Source organism: Lepisma saccharinum, chromosome 8 (assembly GCF_977018435.1).
Source record: "Lepisma saccharinum chromosome 8, izLepSacc3.1, whole genome shotgun sequence".
Lineage (NCBI taxonomy): Eukaryota > Metazoa > Arthropoda > Insecta > Zygentoma > Lepismatidae > Lepisma > Lepisma saccharinum.
In genome coordinates, this window is record NC_139236.1 from 32,083,174 (window position 1) to 32,105,189 (window position 22,016).

The 22,016-nt window shown below is 35.2% G+C and overlaps 1 protein-coding gene across 9 annotated transcripts in view; it reads left to right on the forward strand.

Annotated features, from left to right (window-relative positions):
- Positions 1-22,016, forward strand: part of Mbs (Myosin binding subunit) — a 245,605-nt gene that overhangs the window by 106,209 nt on the left and 117,380 nt on the right. For 6 of the 9 annotated variants that reach the window (XM_083126415.1, XM_083126417.1, XM_083126419.1 and 3 more), the window contains 4 exons: positions 968-1,094; positions 5,061-5,198; positions 9,937-10,143; positions 15,559-15,675. In XM_083126415.1, the coding sequence (XP_082982541.1) occupies positions 968-1,094; positions 5,061-5,198; positions 9,937-10,143; positions 15,559-15,675 (589 nt within the window). The remainder of the gene's footprint in view (positions 1-967; positions 1,095-5,060; positions 5,199-9,936; positions 10,144-15,558; positions 15,676-22,016) is intronic. The other 3 variants (XM_083126421.1, XM_083126424.1, XM_083126422.1) reach the window with 2 other exon arrangements.

The following is a 22,016-nucleotide window of genomic DNA, read 5'->3' on the forward strand; positions in this document are numbered from 1 at the left end:
TGATGCAGGTGTCATGAATCCCCTGTGGGCACCCCTGCTTGAATCCATGAAGTTTGAAAAACGTTATCACAGAAAACGTAATGTTGATAATTTTTTGCATGGCACTGTACTTTAGAATATTAAAATACATGTTACGTAATCACAAAATTCAATTTTTCACATAAAAACTGGAGTGAAATGAAAGAAAGCTTCAAATATTGCATAATTTCCATGATCATTAGACTGCACGAAAATGTTGAGCAACATTTTTACAGACACCCATGAAAGGCCAAAATGCCGGGAAAATGTTTGCAGTTACTGGTAAAGAAATTCCAACCAATACATTTTCTCATACTAAAACCACTAATAATGGCTGATACTGTGTACACTGGAAATACTCACCATAAACTGGAAAGGTTTAGATGTTCATGGCTGTGGGCCACATCTTAGTTGTATTTAAAAGATGTTTGGAACAGAAGTAAGTTTTCAATCTGCAAAGTTGCCAGGTCCATAGCAGATGCAGTTGGTTCGTTTTGGGTGGAAGATGTGGCCACAATAATTGAATTTAAACTTTTCCCCGTGTCTGGTGAGTGTTTCATATTTCCTTCTCACTTGCTGTATATATTTTGTTGTATATACATTATTTCTGGTCATACACTCAATTTGGCGTTAATATTCTCATATTGTACATTGTGCATGATTTTCGAACAACTAGAGTGAAACCTCGATTTTACGTTCCCGGATTTTACATCTTCCCACATTATCATTCAGTCTTGATGGTCCCAATGTAGCAAAATGTTATAAAATTTCCCTTGATTTTACATTTTTCCGCAGATTGTTTTTTCAGCTTGGTCCCCTAAAAAACATAAAATCAAGGTTCCACTGTACATAATAATTCATTACTCTAGTTTCCAATGTATCCAATTAAGTATATATGTGTATTTCAGTACATGTCAAATTAATCTGGATTTATTTGTTCATTGTCTAGGGGTTAGTGACAAGGATGATTCTGCTTCTAAAAGTATTAGCAGTCCAACCAAGAGCAGAACTAATCTGGAAGCTCCCGATGTTGAAGTAGTTCTCCGTAGGACAAAGAGTTTTGAACATGATACAAAGTAAGTGCATTTAAGTACTTAAAAAATCTGGAGCTTTTTGATAATATAATTAATAACCTGCCTCACCCCTCTTTTACCTCAGGAAAATCTCATTAATTTGAAAGTCAAGAATTGATTGATTGATTGATTGAGTTGGTGTTTTAAGTCCACTTTATGCACAGTAAGGCTAATCGCGACTGAAGTGCAGTTTAAAGTGGGATCTGAACCACTATGTGCCTCCACCGGGTCGAAAGTCACTGTTTACTTACGATTAAACAACTTTGAATTTTCCAAACTTCTATTATTTCACCTATTTTTCAAGTAGGAAAGAGCAGACCATAAATTCCACCAGTAAGAGAGATTGGAAGTTGTGTTCACAATATTTATAAATATTAATATCTGAGTATTCCATTGCAGTTTTACCACATCAGTCTACTATCGATTGGGTTTAAAATTTCAAGATACTGTAATTGGAATATTAAAATAGCTAATATTTGCAACATACATTCCGCATTGCAAATATGATAGTTTTTTCCAGATTATTTGAAGCTATTAAGTGATTGCAAAACTCACTTTTTCTACATAATATTGGTGCAAAAGTTAAACAAAATTGTGCATTTTGCATGATTTCCATGATAGGCTGCAAAAGTGAGGCTGCAAATGTGTCATGTGGCATTTTTTCAGACCCCTTGAGATATGAGGCCTCCAGACAAATATTTGCATTTAAATTTGAACCAATACTTTACAATATCAATATGTTGGCCTCAATATTGGCTCGGTCGTGAAAATAAGCCCTCATGATACTGTGATTGTGTTATGACTATGAACTGTCCATCCATAAGAAAATGACTGACTCTCTCTCCCTCTCGGTCTCCCTTGTGCAATTTCAAATCATTCACATTGCTTCTTTTTCTCCCAAAGACAATTGCAAAGCTGAAGACTGGGGTATGAAAAATGATTCTCACTACACAGTTGCACAACAGCATCAATGGCAGTTTGCTTGACTGCAAGTTTTTGCTTTTAATGCAAGAGAGAAAGTATACGAGTTGCTTGAGAGTAAAACTTGGTAACCAACAAAAGTATGAATCCGAGGAAAATGCAAATGAATGCATTGTGGCATGTGGGTTACCCAGATGGTCCTGGGTGTTTCTGGCTGTCAGTGGCTACTGAAGGAACTTTAGATGGTGCAGCAACTGAATCCAATGTTCAATTCAATTTTGAACAGTGTATGGGCTATGAAGTTTTACTCCCGAGTCGCTTACGTAACAATATGCAACAATCTTGTACACGGCATCTTGAAATTTGAATACATGATAAAGGTTGTGCGAATTACTCACAAGTTTAATATATATATAATATTAACTTACGTTTTGCGAGTATCGCGGTAACTCCAGCAACGTTTCAGGATGGAACTGCTCCCTTCCTCAGGCTGCTCACGTTTAGGTTGTGTATAAATCATAACCACGTCGAACTCTCCTGCATATATCCTGAACCTATGGAGAGTTCGACGTGGTTATGATTTATACATAACCTAAACGTGAGCAGTCTGAGGAAGGAAGCAGTTGCACCCCGAAACGTCGCTGGAGTTACCGCGATACTCGCAAAACGTAAGTTAATATTATATATATATTAACATCTTTAAATTATTTGCACATATTATATAGTTGAAGCCAGTTGCCAGTTTTAAATCACCAACATCTGGAAGTGTCATTATTATGAAATGTCTTTGTAACATGGAAAATTATGGTGGATGGAATCACTGCAAATGCCTTACAAGAGGATGTAGGGAGATGCAGAGAAGGGAAAACTTGAGATGAAAGAATAAAACACCAAGGTATTTCTACACTACTAGTTTCCAACATACCTAGTCACTTTTCTTCATCCTTCTTCCTAGTTGCTGGCACTTTGTATATATAGAGTTGGATGTTTTTTTTTAAAAGTTCAGATAGCTTCGAAATAAAAATTATCTGCATTCTGATTTAGCTACATTGAAATACATTAAAATCATACCTTATCAGTTGGACAGTGCAAATAACTTAAATTGATGAGTTTTTTCTGCATTGTTTGGTTTTGTTCTTTAAACTACTGATAATTCTTAAAAATTCTTGACCAAAATGAGCTGTATGGTACGAAATATCTCTGGATTTTAACATTTCTTGTTCATCTCCCCAATTTTCAATAATGGGAAAATGCTATGAATTAATTTTTTTGTAATCCTTTGCGTATACATTTCTCTTAGCAATTATAGTGACTGGATTGTGCATTCTTACATTGTAATTTTGGGGTGTGGAAAGGAAATACACTCCAGTTCTTTGACTTTATTTCTTAAACCTTAATTTTGATGCACAACTTTGAAACGTTTCCATCTCTAAGAACCAATAATTTGATTGATTCCAAAATATTGGTACAGGTTCAATGATACAGCATGTCCATAATTTATTGACTCTATAACAGATTGTTAAAGACAACTGCAAAGAAGAACAAGTACTATTATTATTGTCAGTTCTGTCCATCTATCTGTTTCTCAAAGAATTAAGCAGCCCACAAATACCTGATAGGTAAAGTTCCCCATGCATGTAGCGCCATGCCATGAAGGCACATGTAGGGGTGGGGGGCAGTCAAGAATGGACTGATGTGGAACATTTGTAACTTTTTATCAGTTAGGTACAATATCTGTTATTGTTATCAGCAGAAATTTCATATTGGTGGATCCCTAATAAATTCACATGTGAAATGAAATCAGTATTGGCATATATGTAACTAACATTTTACATTTTTCCTATTTCTCAGGGTATACAAATATGTCCGCTGGAATTTTGCACACTGTGGGAAATGCTCAGATACTGGGAAAGCTTTGATTGATATTGAATATTAAATAACGACTTGTAATGTCAATAAATTATACACACTTCCATCCTGTATCCCCCCTTACCCCAAAAATTGCAAAAAATAATCTTCTTTCTCACTGTCTTCATATGACTATGACTGACTGAGGTGTGCATGTACCAAATTATTCATTATACAGGGTGTTTCACTTAAACTCGGCCCCTGATTTTTGCTTGTAACAATCAAATTATTGGTCATAATGTAATGAAATTTGCTACGGACATACTTGGTGTATAAGAAGCATGGTGACTCCATAGCGGGTGCTGGAAGTTTTCGCCATTATCATCAATGCATGCATGCATGCACACATTGTTTCCAGTTTCTACACAAAATATTGAATGGAAGACTTTGCAGGCAGTTTCAGGACCTCAAACTGTGCAATAAATTGTTGCTGGCACGCCTTTATGGACTCCCATTTTTCAGTATGAGCGAACGATAAACGCACGCTATTCCACTGAGGGCCGACTCATAACTGTACTGCTTTATTACTCTACTGTAATCACGAACCACTGATTGTAAGCATGAACACTCAACTGAACCTGAACAAACACAAACCACTATCCGGGCCAAGAACTCAGACTGAAAGCACATGCCCATACGATTGACATTTAATGGCAGAATCACCCAGACGCACGTGCATGGCCATGCAAACACTGGGGTGCCATCTCCAATGATGTCACCATGCTTCGTATACAGCAAGGTACGTCCATGCAAAATTTCATTACATTATGACCAATAGTTTGATTTTGATAAGCGAAAATCAGGGGCCGAGAGTGAGTGAAACACCCTGTACTATTCAGCTTCATTTACATTTTTGCTTTCTTGGAGTTCTAATATATCTTCCATCTAATCCATAAATTTAACATTAAGTTTATCTTGAATATTGGTATTATGTTCCAACTGCTTTGTTACACAACTTGTTGACAAATTAATACATGAGTAACAGTCTGCTTAAAATTAGTTAACACTTTTTATGAAATATATTAACAATGAAGAAAAAAAAGCTTTTGTATAACATTAATGGCTCTATTTTTTTTGTCTTGTATGATTATTTCTAATTTTGCATGATATTTGCACCCTTACTTTATTTTCTGCATGTAGGTTTTATACCAGGTATACAGAGTTACGTGATCGTATAAAAGCGAATTCTTGGGACTTACATGATCGTAATAAAGTGAATTCTTGTCCTATCTTACACTCACACCATGTATCAGCTTTATCAGCTCACTCTGCAGCAAGGTACAGTATATTAATTGTGATTGTTTTCAGTCTTAACTGTTTCAAGTCTGCCAATTATCATTTAAAAGCACTTAGATTAAGTTTAATCTTTAGTAGTTCATAAGTTGAATTAAACACAGTTAATTCTAACATTGACTTGGAATTCTCATCTACTTAGGGTGGTAGTCTATATAGTCTAATCCTTGTACTCAAGAAATTATTACACTTCAGTAAGCACATTTCAGTGGTTCAATCTCCATTAATTTACATGTATGTAAAGTAGACTTCAGTAACATGTTTTGCAGACTGAATCGTTTTTGCTATTCCTTGCATTGTTGCCAGGATATTTTACCTTCTAAGCAGACTTGTACTGTAACACCATGAGAATAGGTTTTAGCATGCTATAGATGTTAGAGGTCCCAAGTTCCTTTACTCAGTTTTTTTTTTTCTTTCTTTCGAGAAAATGTCTGCTGTCTGTCTGGGCATTAAGGGAGTAAATATCCTAGTGTATTAGTGTATAAAGTTACGGAAGTGCCCATGGCATGTAACCTGATTTAGCAATGTGTTCGTTCAGTGTGTACCAAAATATATCTACTTCATATTGTACACTCTCGGACAGGGGAAAAATGCAGCATCCACATAAGATTTATTAACTCCATTATTGCTGCTAAAAGTGCCTTGAGCAAGATATATTTTTCTCAATGCAAATTTTACACTAAAATATGCCTGCATGTAATGATCCTTGTTGAATATTGAGCGGGAGATCAGATTTACAATACCAGTTCTTTTCTATACAAATACTGATGTACCAGTTGGGCTTTCATTGCCATTGCACAACCTTTTTGAACCTTATTGTAAGTAGGAACAAATACAGTTGGATAGTTATTTAGCAAGCAATTTGAATACATTATGGTTTGTATATGTATTTTTCTACACAAAAGCTTGTCATGTAATTAGTAATTTAAACATGCAAGGAATGTCAATTTCATGTAAAAGAAAGCAAATGAAACTAAAGTATTTTTACTAGAAAAGAGTTCTATAAGCCTAGTTACAGTACAGATAATACTTTATACATGTGAGCAGTTGCATTGCATTAATGAACGCTAAAAATAGCTGGGAAATTGTAGTTTTAAAGAAGTATGTTTTTATGTCATCAAATCCCGTGATTCACCCTGTGGTTACACATAGTGGTTCAGATCCCACATTCAACTGTAAGCCTAGTCCCAGTTAGACCTTTTGAGCATAAAGAGACCTTAAAAACATTTTTTCGTGTTTGAAAGTTGGCAGGTCTGATTGTAAACTTAACGTTCTCTATTTGTAACACATGCTTTCCTTATGTAAAAATAATAATATATATATATATTCCCTATGCCATATATTTTGAGAGCTTATAATTCTACCAAGACACTGTATTTCTGTCAAAGTTTGTGTGTTCAAATTATTTGGAGAAATTTGAACAAGCAATGTGTAACATCTTTTTGACCTTAGGAACTAATATTAGTTCATGTATAGTGATTATTTACAAAATATAAAAAGTAGTGATGGGACAGATTAATTGACACTGTATCAGTATCGGTCGATATAGGCACATTGGTGTATTGGCTTATCGGTAAAATTACAGATTATTTAACCAATCCGATATTTGTATTAATATCTTATTATGTAGTGCAAAATTCTGCCATTTTGTTATGGTTTTAATGGCTAATCTCCATGCCCTACTTTGTAAAAAAAAGTAAATGTCTAAATATGCAACTTCTTTTGCACTTCAGTCACTTGGAAACAAACCTCTATTAAGGTCAATGTATTCATGTTCTTCAAAGACGATTTGGAATTTTATATTGGATTGGTAGAATATCGGTTATCAGTATCGGTAAATTCTATATCGGTACTTTATCAGTATCAGCCAAAATTTCATATTGGTCCATCCCTATTGAAAAGTTAAAAAAGTTCATTGGTGTTCTTGCTACTTTCTGCATTATGCACACACTTCTCTTATACGCTGATTCAAAACAGGAAACTTAAATGTTTTGTGTACTAGTTGGTTATATTTATAGTTTGTTATATAGAAGTAATGTGCACTTTTTGGTTCATGGCATTCAGGAAAAAAAAAAAGTGTTCTTGGTAGATTGAACCATTAGTTTGACTTGCAAGTGTAATAAGTGAAATTTTCCAAATCTAATTATTGCATTCTCATTATTTTAAAATGTGCCTTCCCTTTTTATGCGTGTGCTTATAAATTTTCTTTTTCTGTTCTGTTCTCTACAATTACAGTAGAGCGTCGATTATCCGAAGTAATTGGGGGACATGGGTGTTCGGAAAACTGGTTTGTTCGGATAATCGAACTGTACATGTTTATTTGCCAAAAAGAAGTACTGTACAGTAAATTTATTCATAAAAACAGGCATCTCTTTAAGTATTACAAAGTAACGTACAAAGGCAACTTTAGTAGGAATATATAGTATGTGGTACAGTTTATTAAACAAAAATATGTACATATTACATACGCATTTTGCATGAACAATACATACACCGACAGAAGTGTGCTGATGGTTGAAACACAGCGACTGGCGGCTTGGCCGGTCAGCAGCGCCTTATGAAGGCCCCATTAGAAGCAATGTTCCGCCAGCGGTGGCTCAGTGCGGCGACTACTGTGGGAAACTTGGTTTGGGAGTGAGGGGGATGATGGACGGTAGGGTGGGAGAGTAACAGGTGCGAGCGAGTACACAGTTCGGTTAAGCAGTCGTTCGGTTGACCGACGTTCGGATAATCGACGCTCTACTGTACTTATTTTTACTTGCTTTTCTCAACATGTGATAATGACTGCATTAACAAATTATTTTTTAGTGCTAAATTGCTAATATTGCATGTGTATTTTTATGTCTTCTTATTGATCTTGAATTAGAATAAGAAAGAAATCCCTTAGTGCAAGGCTTTCAAGAGTTGAAATCTACTAATCACCTTTGCTAACTCTCGCATGCATGTTTTTTATTGGACTTGCCGGTCTGGAGTCCCAATAGTAATTTGTATTCCTCCAATTCATTCAGAAAATTTATGGTTCCCCACAGAGGATTGAACCATCCCCCGCTGTATATGGGGATAGCAGGGGGAAAGAACTTACTTTTTATTGAACTCTAATGAAGTCTACTTTCTTCCTTATATTTAAAGGAATTTAAAAAATGCAATGTGTATAATGACAAAAGAAAAGAGGTTTCCCGGATGGAGTAGTGGTAACGTCATCGCCTTGTAATCAAGGGGTCCCGGATTCGATACCTGGTGGAGGCACAGTGGTTCGGATCCCACTTTAAACTGTAGATCCAGTCCCGATAGCCTTTCTGTGCATCAAGTGGACTTAAAACAACAATTCAATCAGAAGGAATGACAAAATCATGTTTGGAAATGAAATTTTTTTTAGTGAAATTAGAATTTAGAAATTAGAAATTTTATTGTTCTTCTCATTGCATTTTTAATCTGGTAACAATAAATAGTGACAAAAATTGCAAAGTAATGTGGTTATCGTAGCAGCTTCGCAACTGTTTTTGGCAATCGCATGCTACTGGGCTTACTGATGCTGATAACGTGTACATTCCACTTGCTTAAAATTTATACTCAATATTTACAAGTAAGTAGTACATATGTTTTGCATTCAACTACTCCCATATTCATTTACATACTTATTGGACTGAGCCAGTAACATTTTAAACCAATACCAATACTTGAACAATCTTGCAGTTTGAAATTGCTCAGATTAGTTATAAATATTGGGTGATCTTTAAGTACATTCATTTCAAATATTAGGAGTGAGTGATCTCTTGCATGAATTGAAATGTTGATATCCCCTTCCTATCAAGTACAGTTTGAAGGCTACGAAAAAGAAGCAAAAAGTTATCTTTGTCAAGTCCCTGTAGCTCTCGAAATAAAATGAAAACCAGTATCAAGTAGGGTTGATGTGCATAATTAGATCTGGTGAAACAGTACACTGAAATAAAAATAAATAATACCAGCTGTCTGCCAGTCGTTAGGGCATCTGATGACCATGCGAGAGACCCAGGTTTGATCCCCGGCAGGGGAAAACCAGGCTTTTTTCCACATGTTGAAGCGACTTGGGTGCTCACCCAGCATTGTATAAAGAGGGTACCTGGAGATAACTCTTGGGGGTAAAGGCAGCCAGGGGCATGGTGCTGATCACATCACCCCCACCATCGACCGTGATCAAGAAAGTGTGGGGCCCTAACTCGCACCCCTATACACCTTCATGGCACGGTGCAAAGCACAGGGGAGGACTTTAATTTTTACTTTTTTAATACCATCTGTCCTCGTGGTTTACAATTGCCCCAGCCATTCACTAAAGGGTCTTGAAATTCACTAACCACACATTTTTGAAACCAAGTTTCATTTCTGGATTTTACATTCATGCTGTCATCTTGTAATCAAGAGGTCCGAGGTTCGATCCCTGGTGGATGTCTACTTGACAGTGGTTGAGATCCCACTTGCAACTGTAGATTCAGTCCTAATTAGCTAACAGAATGTAAAGTGTACCTAAGCTTTGATGAACATTTATATAGTAGTATGTTGAAGCGTTATAAAATGGTATTGAGAGTTTATTTTGTTAAACCTGAAAAAGTCCATTTTGATTTAGAAAAGCATGTTGGAACCCTTATGGTAACCATGGTGACATGTAGGAAAGAACAACTCTGAAAACATATCACAAGTTATTGTGCATCTTCTCTGTGATTCTTAGTTGTGTTTTCTTTAATGTTAGACATCAGCAAGCAAAGGAAGAACCTAAAGTTACCACGACTGCACCGGAAGCCATTGCCAGTGTTACACCAACTACTACAACCGCAACCACCACAACTACTACTACTGTAGCAACAACAACATCCACGACGACAACATACACCGTACCAGCCAAGGTGCCTTCCTCACCCACTGCCATTACCCCCATGCCAGCAAATCAAGTCAGAAGGTAAGTGCCAAATAATCACCCATATTATTGCATAGACTATGTGTTATCCCTGGGCACTTTTCAATTGATGTTCGTGAATCGTTAGTTGCACAAAGTCTGTCCTGATTGCATATGAACGTGTTCTTTCACGTGTAGGAGTTTGTGTGTCTTTTTTTTTTCTTTCTTCTTTCAATGCAGGTGCATAGAAACGTAGAATTTGTACTAGATCAATCACATCATTGTTCAAAACACAAGTATTCTCTGTTGTAAATACGTAATTATTTCAAGACAGATTGACGCAAATTCAGGTTAGATATAACCAGCAGGATGTAGAAAGAAATAAAAATTTTCTTTCTTGCTAGTTGTTGAGGTGAATGTGATAACACAGTGTGAATTGAATCTCCAGCTTTCAAAACAGTAAGAAAGAACACAACTTTAATGTCTGAAGATTTATATTTGTGTAAGGAGGTTGGTTTGCCCTCTTCTTGTGTCCACGATAGGCAAGGAAGGGTATGTGAAGAGAAAGATAACCTAGAATATTAATTGTTACAGTTGAATTCAGGTGAAAGAAGAACCAACCATCTGAATTTGGTTTATACTTGTAGTTTGTATTAATAGACAGACGGCTATTAGCTTCATACAAAAGTAAAGGTAATTGTCATGTTTCTAAACTAAAAGAAATAGAACAATTGTTTTTTACCAACTCCATTGTTCCATGCTACACCTTGTATGTTATTCAAAATATTGATTTCAATTTTAGAGGACGAAGGGTTTCTTTCCAGAAATTCATTCTGCATCCTGTATTTTTTTTTCTTTATACCTAAAATGACTGTGATTTGTCCTTCCTGTCATTCATAAGTATTGTGTTCTTTTCTTAATCTCCTTCTTTAAGAGGTAGTGGACTACTTCAAAACGTTACCACTTTTTTAGTTTCCCGGTAAGTTCTTCTTTCTTCTATTATTAGTTCAGTAGTTTGTCCACTGTGTTGAACTTTACAATTGCATGGGGTGGGGAAAACATGCAAATTAGTGTTTACTGTGTTTCTTCCTACCACTCAGGCCATATATTGAAGATATTTAGTTATCATGGTGTAAAAATTTCAAAATACAAGTATGTGGTGCACTTTATTCATGCAAACAAATTAAATCATTTCAATGTTGAATTTCTTTATTGAAAATGAAAGGATCCGATGTACCCCATGTATTTGCAATTTTCAAAATTTAATCTACTCGCACCCTTACAATAGCAGCCAAAGTATGGTGGTTATAAGTGATTTGTGGTACAGAACATCAGCTTAATTGAACTAACACTCTTTATCACTATGCGTGAACTGCGTTTCATCAACTTAATTGTTGTTATAAAATTAGTCTGTGTGTGTGTGAAAGTATGGTTAGCAATGTAGGATTTTAGTGACTACGATAAGTGATTGGTTGATAGCTTAATTATTATTGGGGCTGAGCTGAGACTGCTATGATCTATTAGCATTGGCTGAGTGCAGTACATCAGTTAAAACATTGGTTTTAATTTAATCAATGACACCAGCAAATACTTGTCTGAAGTCTGGATATCTTCGGGTCTTTCTTTCTCTGCAAAATATCTCCCAACTATTTCCTGCAGTCGAAGTATCCTGGGCATTATGCAACTTCTGCAGTTTACACATATTTATTTTGCATGATCATTGGGTGACTAAATTATGATTACAAGACAGCTATTTTAATACTGATTACCTTGTATTGAACTTTTGCAATATTTAAAATAAAACTGTGGTAGAGGGTTGTGATACAGTTTCAATGGAACTGGATATTAACATTAATTCTATAGTAACATTTAAAACAAATTTACAATGTTCGGTGAGAGTATTATCATCAGTATGAAATCAGTTGCTTCCAATCTCCAAGGCAGTGTGGTTAGCACCCAGCGCTGCGATGCCAGGGATCCCAGGTTCAAATTCCAGCCTGGGCATGGGTGTTCTTTGTGAGTGTCCCTTCATCAGTTTCATCAATCACCACTCATCCCCATCTTCATTGATTAACCAAAAGTGGGAGAAAAGCAGACTAAAATAAACCAAATCAATCAATGAATCAAAAGTGGTATCAGCTCAGCCCTAATCGTAAACAAAAACATAAGGAGTCCTATTATAATGAATAACCTATTTAACATTGAGTAAGGATTGTCTTATGAAGATCCAACTGATTTTTTTCTGTTCAGTGTGTAGATGTATTAATAGACCTGAAATTATGTACCTATACCAGAGAAGACAGCTGTTGTTGGTGGGTATTGTTCTATCTTATTAGTTAAGAATTGTTTTTGAAGTGTAAACCAATGTAATGATGAGACTTGTGCCTATCCTGAACCAATTGGTCCCTCTGTTTTTATAGTCTGCTCAAGAAATTACTGTTAAGGGCTTTTGGTGTTGTATTGTGAAGTGAAGATCTCTCTTTCCTATCATCCAACTTCCAGCTCTCTCTTGAACTCAAACTAAGATCCAGATGTTCATACAGGATGTCCCACAAATGTGTGAAACACTTGGGAAAATATGACATGACAAAAAAATTAGTAAACTTCATTATGAAGAAATTAAAGTAGAATGTCATTTATGAGAAAAAGAAACATGAGGTAGGACTGACATCAACAATATGAAGTTTTTTCCTTGCCAAAATGAGCAAGGTTTTATTCTTTAATCTGAAGTGTGATGATATACCGAGAGTGAGTTGGTTTCTCCGGGGTTGAATCTTCATCGATTCCTCTGTTGAGAATAAACTATGACAGTAGAAGCTTTGATCTTATCTGACTTCAGACAAATAGTTGTTCTTACATCTGCCATACCAGTATAGAGACAGAATAAAAATGTTGTGAGCTTTATCAAGTTCTTGCTACCCAGAGAAGTCACTTTTAGATGTTACTCTTCATGCTATATTTACACTATAAATGTGTTATTTTAATCAATGTACAGGGTGCGTCAGCAAAATCTGGACAAAACAGTGTATTATAGCAATTGTTTTATTCATCAAAAACTTACTTTCCAAACAAGCTTTTATATTAAACTAAAGGGAACCTTCGTGAGTTCCCTTATTCCATGCAACCCCTTTTCACATCGATCACAGCTTCAATTCTCTGCCTGAAGCATGAACATGCTCTCTTAAACTGATCTCGCTTCAAGTCCAAGAATGCTGCCTCAATATCAGTCTGGAGAGTTGCCACTTTGGGTTGCCTGGAATTGTTAGGAACCCTTTTGATAAGACTCCACGCATAATAGTCCAGACGACTTCAATCTAGACTATTTGGAGGCCAGAATTCCTTGGACCAAAATTTGTCCACATTGTTAGAGAGCCAGTTTTGCACTAAATATGGCTCATGTGAGCCGGTGCACCATCCTGTTGGAAAATGTATGACATTCTGGATGTTACGGTTTCCATCCACTGCTTCACTACCATCCTCAGAATCCATAGGAAGATCTCCTTTGTTATTGTCGCTGCCTTTTTAAAGGAATGCAGCAGCATAACGTCACCCACACTCGAGACTGTGCCTAGGACATGAATACTGTCCGGAAACTTCATCCTGGCTACTACCGGGACTTCTGTGCCATGTCATACATAGTGGATCTCGGGTACCCGAAGAACCTTATAATTTCAGTCGGTGACCTTCCAGCACGGAGACCTTCATCAATCGTCATTCTCTGATTCTATTCCGCACTCGACCTCACTGACTCAGCCATTTTGACATTCTGCATTGTTTCTCGATGCGTCATCCAACTACTGCTGAAGTCAAATTTAATCGAAACTTCGAGATTCTGCTGATGCACACTGTATATTTCAAATTATGAAATTCCAGATTTATGATTTTTTTAACTTTTAATTTTTATGTGACTCCTGTATATATTATTAATTGGTTCATTGGATTTTCATTAACTTTCCATTAACCCTAGCTTTGTTAATTTGCCTTCACACAGCAAATTAAACATTTCAGTTCAGTCATTTTAATAGGTACTCTTTGTTACAGTACATGTTATCTTGCATCATAGTATGAACAACTCTTCTCAGAAGTTGATATTTATTCATGTAGTTACTGGCATAATAGAACTATTGGCAATATATAGTACCTTTTGTGAATGATTTGTTTTTACCAGCTACTTAAAACCTTCATCGGTTTCTTTCAAGTGTTGAGTTTAAGCTCATGAAGGATGCTTATGCAGGGTGTCATAATATCTAAAAAAAAAAAAAAAAGCAATGTAATCATTGGACAGTAGAAAGTCTGTAATTTTATTGGGGGTGGAACTAATAATGATAATTTGCAGATCTTTCAATTCATGGTAGCTTGTGATGTGAAAAAGAGATACTCATGCTGCAAGGAAAAAATGCATAAAATTTGCATATTTAAGCAAAAACTCGTGTGTGAAGTTGAAGAATTACATACAATAATTGAGAACTTGCTTCAAAACTTGGTTAAATTTAACAGTATCAGATTTTGTGAACAAGATACTTGAATAACAGGAAAATTTGTCTGGTTTGTTTTCAGTGGTTTTGGACACTTAACACCATGGGTAGAGCTAATTGAAACACACAAATATTATTTACAGGAAATTATTGTCCATACCATTTGATTTTCTGTGATATTATTATATTATTAAATATTATTTACAGGAAATTATTGTCCATACCATATGATTTTCTGTGATAGAAGTCATGTACATTATTTGATAATTGTCATCCAAAATCATAAAGAAAGTAACTTGTATCAGGGATATTAATCAGTACACTTCAGTATCAATCGATTTAGCCATATCAAGTATCAGCTTATCAGTTAAATTGCTGATAATTATAATTGTAAAGATCCAATATTTCTATGAACAGCTTATAATTTAGTGCAAAATTATTCCATCTTGTTATTTTTTCAATGAGTACAAAGTATAATTCATGTATCCTGTTTTTGTAATGTAAAGGTCTTAATTTCACAGTTTCTAATTTCTAAATCTAAACCCATTGCAGTCCCTTGATTCCATTCAGTAATTTAAAGTTCGAGTCAGCCATTCAGGCACTCATAGAACATTTGTAATTTTATATCTGATTGGTAAAAACATCAGTTACTGATATTGATAATTTTTACATTGATACTTTACTGGTGTGTTGAAATTTCATATTGGCCCATTCCTACTTAATACACAATTCAAGTTCTGCACTAAATATTTTCTGTTTTATATAAATATGTACAAAATTGTTAATTAAAATTTTTACTTATTTGATAGTTGTAAATACTTATTGTCAATGCTATTTCTATTATGCCTTTTAATCACATGTTAGGTTACACATATTTATATTTATGTATTTTGCTCCTATGAAGAGAACGTAAAACCAGAAATAATTTACATAGGTACTCAACAATGCTTTACCATTTCCTCGTACTTGTGTACAAACTTTGAGGTGGTTGCTTCAATTTCAGTTTGGTGTCTGAAAATGTAAACTCTACTGTTTCAAGTAGTCCGTCTACTCCATCAACACCTACCTCACCTGGTGCCAGTAAGCTTAGTCCAGGAAACATCTTTAAGAATTTCTTCAAGTGCGTAAAAACTTTGATGTATTGAGTTACTTTGTTGGCTGCTGCTGTTCACATCTGATTTGATTTTGTTTGCTGGTTCTTGCTGTGTTTTAACGACAGATGCAGAAAGCTTTGCCAATGAGAGGAGCCTAGTTGCTTTCCGTATACAGAATTTACAAGCCATTCTTAATTCCATTTCTTTTGCAATAATAAAATGTGTGAATCAAGGGTCATTTCAACAAGCTGGTTGCCTTCAATGCCAAAGACCGTTGTTAGAATTGATTGATATGTGATTTGGCGACAATATATTTCTACACGTTTCACAGAATGGAAAATGTGACAATACATTAACATACTAATGTTTTATACACTCCTCACAAAGTTTTTAATATTGTTATGTTGGACAGTAGGTGATAGACACCTCCTTGGTATCTGTTTGGTGGACGTTCTCGTCTTTTCGCCAACATATGCCACCGTGCCTATCACCATTGCCTAATATAATAATATTCCAAACTTGTTGTGAGGAGTGTATTTTCCCTTATACTTTTTACCATCCTGGTCCTAAACAAGCAAAATGTTACAAACCTTTCTCCAATTAACATTATCCCGCATTATTTTGTAGCCACAGACCCCTGAAATGCATGTAATAGAAGTTCCACTTTACTCACTTTATCTATGGTAGAATTCAATGAGTGTGTGCATGGCTCTACTGTATGGATACACCAAGAAATATTAAAACTACTTACAGTGTGGTACTTCTTTATTAAATTAATGGTTATCAGTCAGTGTTGTGATGTAGATCTCGACCATATCCACCATTCAATTTGCCTTGAGAAACAAAACAGAGATTGGCAATCATTTAGTAAAGAAACTCCAGCTGTATGTACCTTTTAATTTTTATTATTACTATTTTTGTGTATTAATTTTAAAGTGAAATTAAAATTTAAAATGCATTAAATTGCACATCAAACCATGGTGGCCTAGTTGATAGGGCATCTGACTGCCACACAAGAGACCCGGGTTCGATTCACATGGTGGGTGATCTAAGTTCGGAAGTTTTCTGGCCTTGTCCCTGCATAAAGCGGCTCTGGAACTCACCTAGCCTCAAATCAATGGGTACCTGGAGGTAAAGATGACCGGAGCATGGTGCTGATCATATCATCTCCAAAATGGCCCAGATCAAGAATGTGTGGGGCCCTACCCCTCCACATCCCCTAAATATTCCTTCATGGGATGGGAAATTTATCTGTACCTTTTTAAATTGCACATCAGTTACAAGTTTCATGGCTAAATTAAATGTTTGTTTTGAGTACCTCCACCGAGTATCGAACTCTGGATCCCTTGATTACAAGGCAACGACAAATATTCACTTTGTTGCCAACTCATTTGCCAGTATGAAGACAGTAAGGCAGTGTTTTTTTCTATTTTGTTTCTATGCGTTAACGGTTTCATCATAGATCTGATGTGGTTAGAATAACACACACATCTTTTAGCTAGTAGATTTTTTTATTTTTCCATCAATTTTTTAACAATGCCTCAACTGTGTGACATTTTTGTGTAGCTAGTATTTTTAACCATGAAACACATGCTTGCATTTTCCACACATCTTATTTATTTGGGTTTCTAATTTCCGTGCCATCAATCCACATGGGAACTTGATATTTTCTCTGTTCAAATGTGGATGGTGGCAAATATCAAATTAATATAATTCCAAATAAATAGATGAACATAAGATGTATGTACTTGTTTCTTATACCTAAATATTTCACTATGTCTACAGTTTTTGGTAGCATGAATCAATGTTTGATTGAAGCATAGCTTTTTCCTTGTGACACCATCTTTATGAATAAGTAAGTTAAGATATATATATAAGTAAGGTATATAATAAATAAGAATTCTCAGAAACTGCAATAATCTCTCTTTAACATACAGAAATTTACATTCGGGTTACATTCTGAGGTTTGAAGTGTGCAACATCCACAGAGTGTAGACTAGGTTTAATGCCCTTATCTAGCATTAGTGCAGAAAATAAGGTGTGAATGTTACTTTTATCATTACATATTAATATTTTTCCTACTTTGTATATTGTGACTTGTTTTTGTTAACACACCCTTAAGTAGGTGGTTATTGGTCATTGTGAATATAAATATGGAAAGTGGCTTTCAGAATGCTTAAAGCTAAAGTTATCAACATCAAATGTTGTTACATTTTAAGTCATTCGTTTACAAAATATGAGAATTGTTGATAATAACAGAAAGGCCTTTGTTGAAATGATCCTTGTTTGGTTAATGTGAAAAATGCGTGGAATTAATTAAATTTGACATGATATGTTTCTGCTTAATGTTTTATTTGGGTTGAAGTAGTTATTCTCATTTCGCATGAGTTGTTGAGTGTTTTTTTGACATTGCATGCAAACACTTTTTACTTCCAAAACTTGTTTCTTTTTCCTTCATTACATGTGTCTTCTGTGGTGCAAGAGCAACACCAATACGTCATGAGTATCTTGCACATACTTACAGTGTGGACATTATGAAATTAAGTAGTTAATTTGATAAATGAAAAGTGTCGTTTGTATAAACAATAATTATATTAGGTCAGTAGTATTTTATTTTCACATGATTCTGTGGATAATAGGTCATATTTATTTGTCTTATGAGTTAATATTCATAATCACAAGACTCAGAAGATTGAAATGAATTGTTGAAAAGTTGGTGGAACATTTTCAGTCAACCTAGGTTTGAATTTGAGTCCCTGGTATTACATGGTGCTACAATGAATAAGCTAACAGACAAGCATCGGGTTTCTTCCACTATTTTACTCAGATATTTCACATGTACAGGAACAGAAGCAGAGCCTCAAAGCCTGTAATAATTTTCCATCAACTTTTCAATTATTAACTCATTTGACATGCTTGTATTGTCAACCTTTTTACATTTTACCCAGATAATAAGAGTATTTCAATATTTTTATATTGATTACAAGGCAATTACATTACAATTGCACTATCAGGAAGGTCCTAAATGAATTAATAATAGTGATAGTTATATTAAGGATGTATTTTACATGATAATGGATTCCTACATGCAAATATTTGGATAAAAATTATCACCACAAGGAAATGGAAGTATAGAGAGTATCTGGTAGAAACAGTGAAAGTGTTATTGAAAATTTTCATTTTGTCGTACCTTAATCTTCTTAATTAGAAGATCTGTGGTTCTGTTCTCAGTGGATATCAATTTCATTGATTTAGGTCGTAGTTAACCTATCTGCACGTAAGTGGAATTAAAATCAATTTTAACTACCTTTCTACCCATGCCAGACTTTTTGGTAAATGTAATTACTCCCCCCCCCCTCTTCTACAGTGCCTTCATTTGCACATTGTGCTGCTCAAATATGTGTGTGTGTGTGTGTAGCAGCCGGAACCTCACTTCGTGCCAATGAAACCAGATGCACACAACCCCTCAAATCAAGCACGTAGATTTAGTTTAATTAAAATATTTCACAATTACAAGTTATCATGTACTTTTGCCTCAAATGTTGTAAATGTTTTCCTTTCACTGCCACACATTTTTCACATCTTTTGATAAAGTTCTCTTTAAAATCGCCTCCTCACGCTTCTGCATGAGTTTGTTGTTACATAAGAATCATACATAAAAAATAAAAATTCTTTGTTCTAAAGTGTACTTATGTTGTGTTATTATAACACTTAACGGTTTATCACTTATCACCTTAGAAAACTACACAGAAACACACAAATCTTTCTTCATGACACATCCATCCACATGAAAGCAAATTTTGACATTCACGTCAGGCTGATGGGTGCCATGTTCAGACGACATGGAACTGGTCTCAATAACATTTAGTTGATCCAAGTAAGCTCTATTGTAGTGTTCTGCACTGTGCTTAGCTAAAGAAACTTGACTAAACCTCAGCATAAAAAGCTACCTAATGTGCTATGCACTTGAGTTGAGAAGACACGTACATCCGATCTCGCTGGCAAGCAGTGTGGTTATAGCCACCACATGAGTACATGCTCGAGCTGCGCAATCCCCAAAGGAAGGTACTGTTATTATGTTATTACTCATATTATAATTTCACAATATCTCTTGCTGCAGCATTTTCCCGTGGCTGCATTTTGGTTAGGATGAATTTCTGATTATTTGTATATAATATTATATATATTTCATAATTCCCATATGTAGGCTCAATCCTTAATGAACTGCCCTTGTAATATGAAGTTCAGTTAGTGGAGAACTGTTCACAGATTTCATTGACTTTTTAAATTTTTGATCTATAGCTTCTATCCCTGGAAATACACTATATGTATGTATGTCATATATGTTTGGTTTGAGTTGGTGTTTTAAGTCCACTTTATGCACAGTAAGGCTAATCGGGACTGGACCTATAGTTTAAAGTGGGATCCGAACCACTTGTGCCTCCACCGGGTATCGAACCCGAGACTCCTTGATTACAAGGCAATGACGTTACCACTGCGCCATGGGGGAGGCCCATATGTCATATATGTGCAAAATCTTCAATGTGTCATGTGTTAGCTACCAGCTTTGCATGAATAGTGATAAATTTAGGCTTGTTTTTTATTAATGTGATTGCATACAATTGCAATATTAAAGACTAGGAAGCTGTTCGTTATCGTAGCTTACACTTTCAGCTGCTAAGCTATATTCTTGTTCGCCTATAATTTTATAATTATTCATGTTAGAGTTGTACATTTTCTACACTTAAGATTAGAATCGTTGAATAACATTTTAACTTTTACAGGATGAATGACCTGTCAGTTAGAATTTAATCATTAAGGTCAAAGCAAAGTGGAAAGTTCTGTGTAAAGTGATATGGTCAACTTGCCACTCTTAATTTTTCATTGGGCTACAGCAAGCAACTGCCAATGCCACAGTTTCTGTCTATTGGGCCTCTACTACTACTTGTACTACTACTACTACCACCACCACCACAACAACACTGCTACCACTATAACTACTTCAGCTTTACTATTATTTCTTATTAGTTGACTGAATTCATGTACAAATTCGCAGAATTCATTAGAATCCTCTCCTAAGGGGGTAGGAGGGCAGAATCATAAAAATAACATGCTTTTTTTCCCCACATACAGTTCAGTCTTCTTCCAAGAACTGAAGTTCATGCAAAGATTATTATTACAAAAGTATTATGAGCCTAATGGGGACCATTATATACCATAGTAACAGTGGTATGCAGAAATGTTTGAGATATTTTTCTACCGTTTTATCTTGGGCTTTAAGCCCATGTCAAGTGGGCATGAAAAGGATAAATTTGTCCAGATTTGCCACCAGAAACTGCCTTATGCCTTGAGCTGGAAATTACATTGTTATTCACTGTATATTTTAAAACTACACATTGATAATTTATAATAGGCAACTTGTATTAAATGTGTTAACCATTTTGAAACCAATTCAGCGAACTATGTAATCCACAATACAATTTTGGGTTTGATGCAAATGGTAAGTTATAAAGTAATCAATGATTTGTTAATAAATGTATAGTGAATAATAATGTCCACATTTATTCTAAGATAAGAGCAATATTTAAGAGCAAATGCTTACAATGCTGGAAACCACTATTTTCCTCCCACTATTGTGCAATGGATGCAGTCAAAGGTCTCCAAAAATATAGCAATAAACATACATGATAACCGTAATATATTAGCCAATTTCATACAAACAAACTGAGATGGCAAATCTCTCGCATGGCATTAGTAGAAAGTGAATTTTTCTTCATCCTGTAAAGGTTAAGGAAATCTTAAGTACACATTTGTCAAGCATTGTATTGATTTACTAGCCACTGAATGGTTGGAAAAGTAGGCTAATGATTTGTATTTCATTGACATGTAATTTAATGTTAGTGCTAAACACTTCCTTTACTTTGCTCATCTTGCTGCAGTGTACTGCTAACTACATCGGCTGCATTCAGGTATAATATTTGAAGGTGCTGGTAATTTGAGAACGCTCAGATTTTTTTTCCTATTGCATGAATGACTAGGTAGATGAAACCATGTTCAGCCTGTTGCACCAATGTTTTGTAGGGAGGGAAGCTTTAAAATTAATAATATGAGTATAATATGCAGTGATGTTACGAAGGGTGGTAAAATTTTGAAGCCTTTGTTGCCTTGACTGTATCAAGAAGATAATATATCACTCTCACAAAACTGTCCCATGTTCCACGCTGCAAGTTAACGAACTTGAGAATTAAGTTTCTTTGACTCAGCATAGGGTAATGAAAAAACACAATGTTTGAAATGCCACACAACCCCAACTTTCATTGTTTATAACATGATAACTGTAAGAGATATTTACACTTGCTTTTCTGTA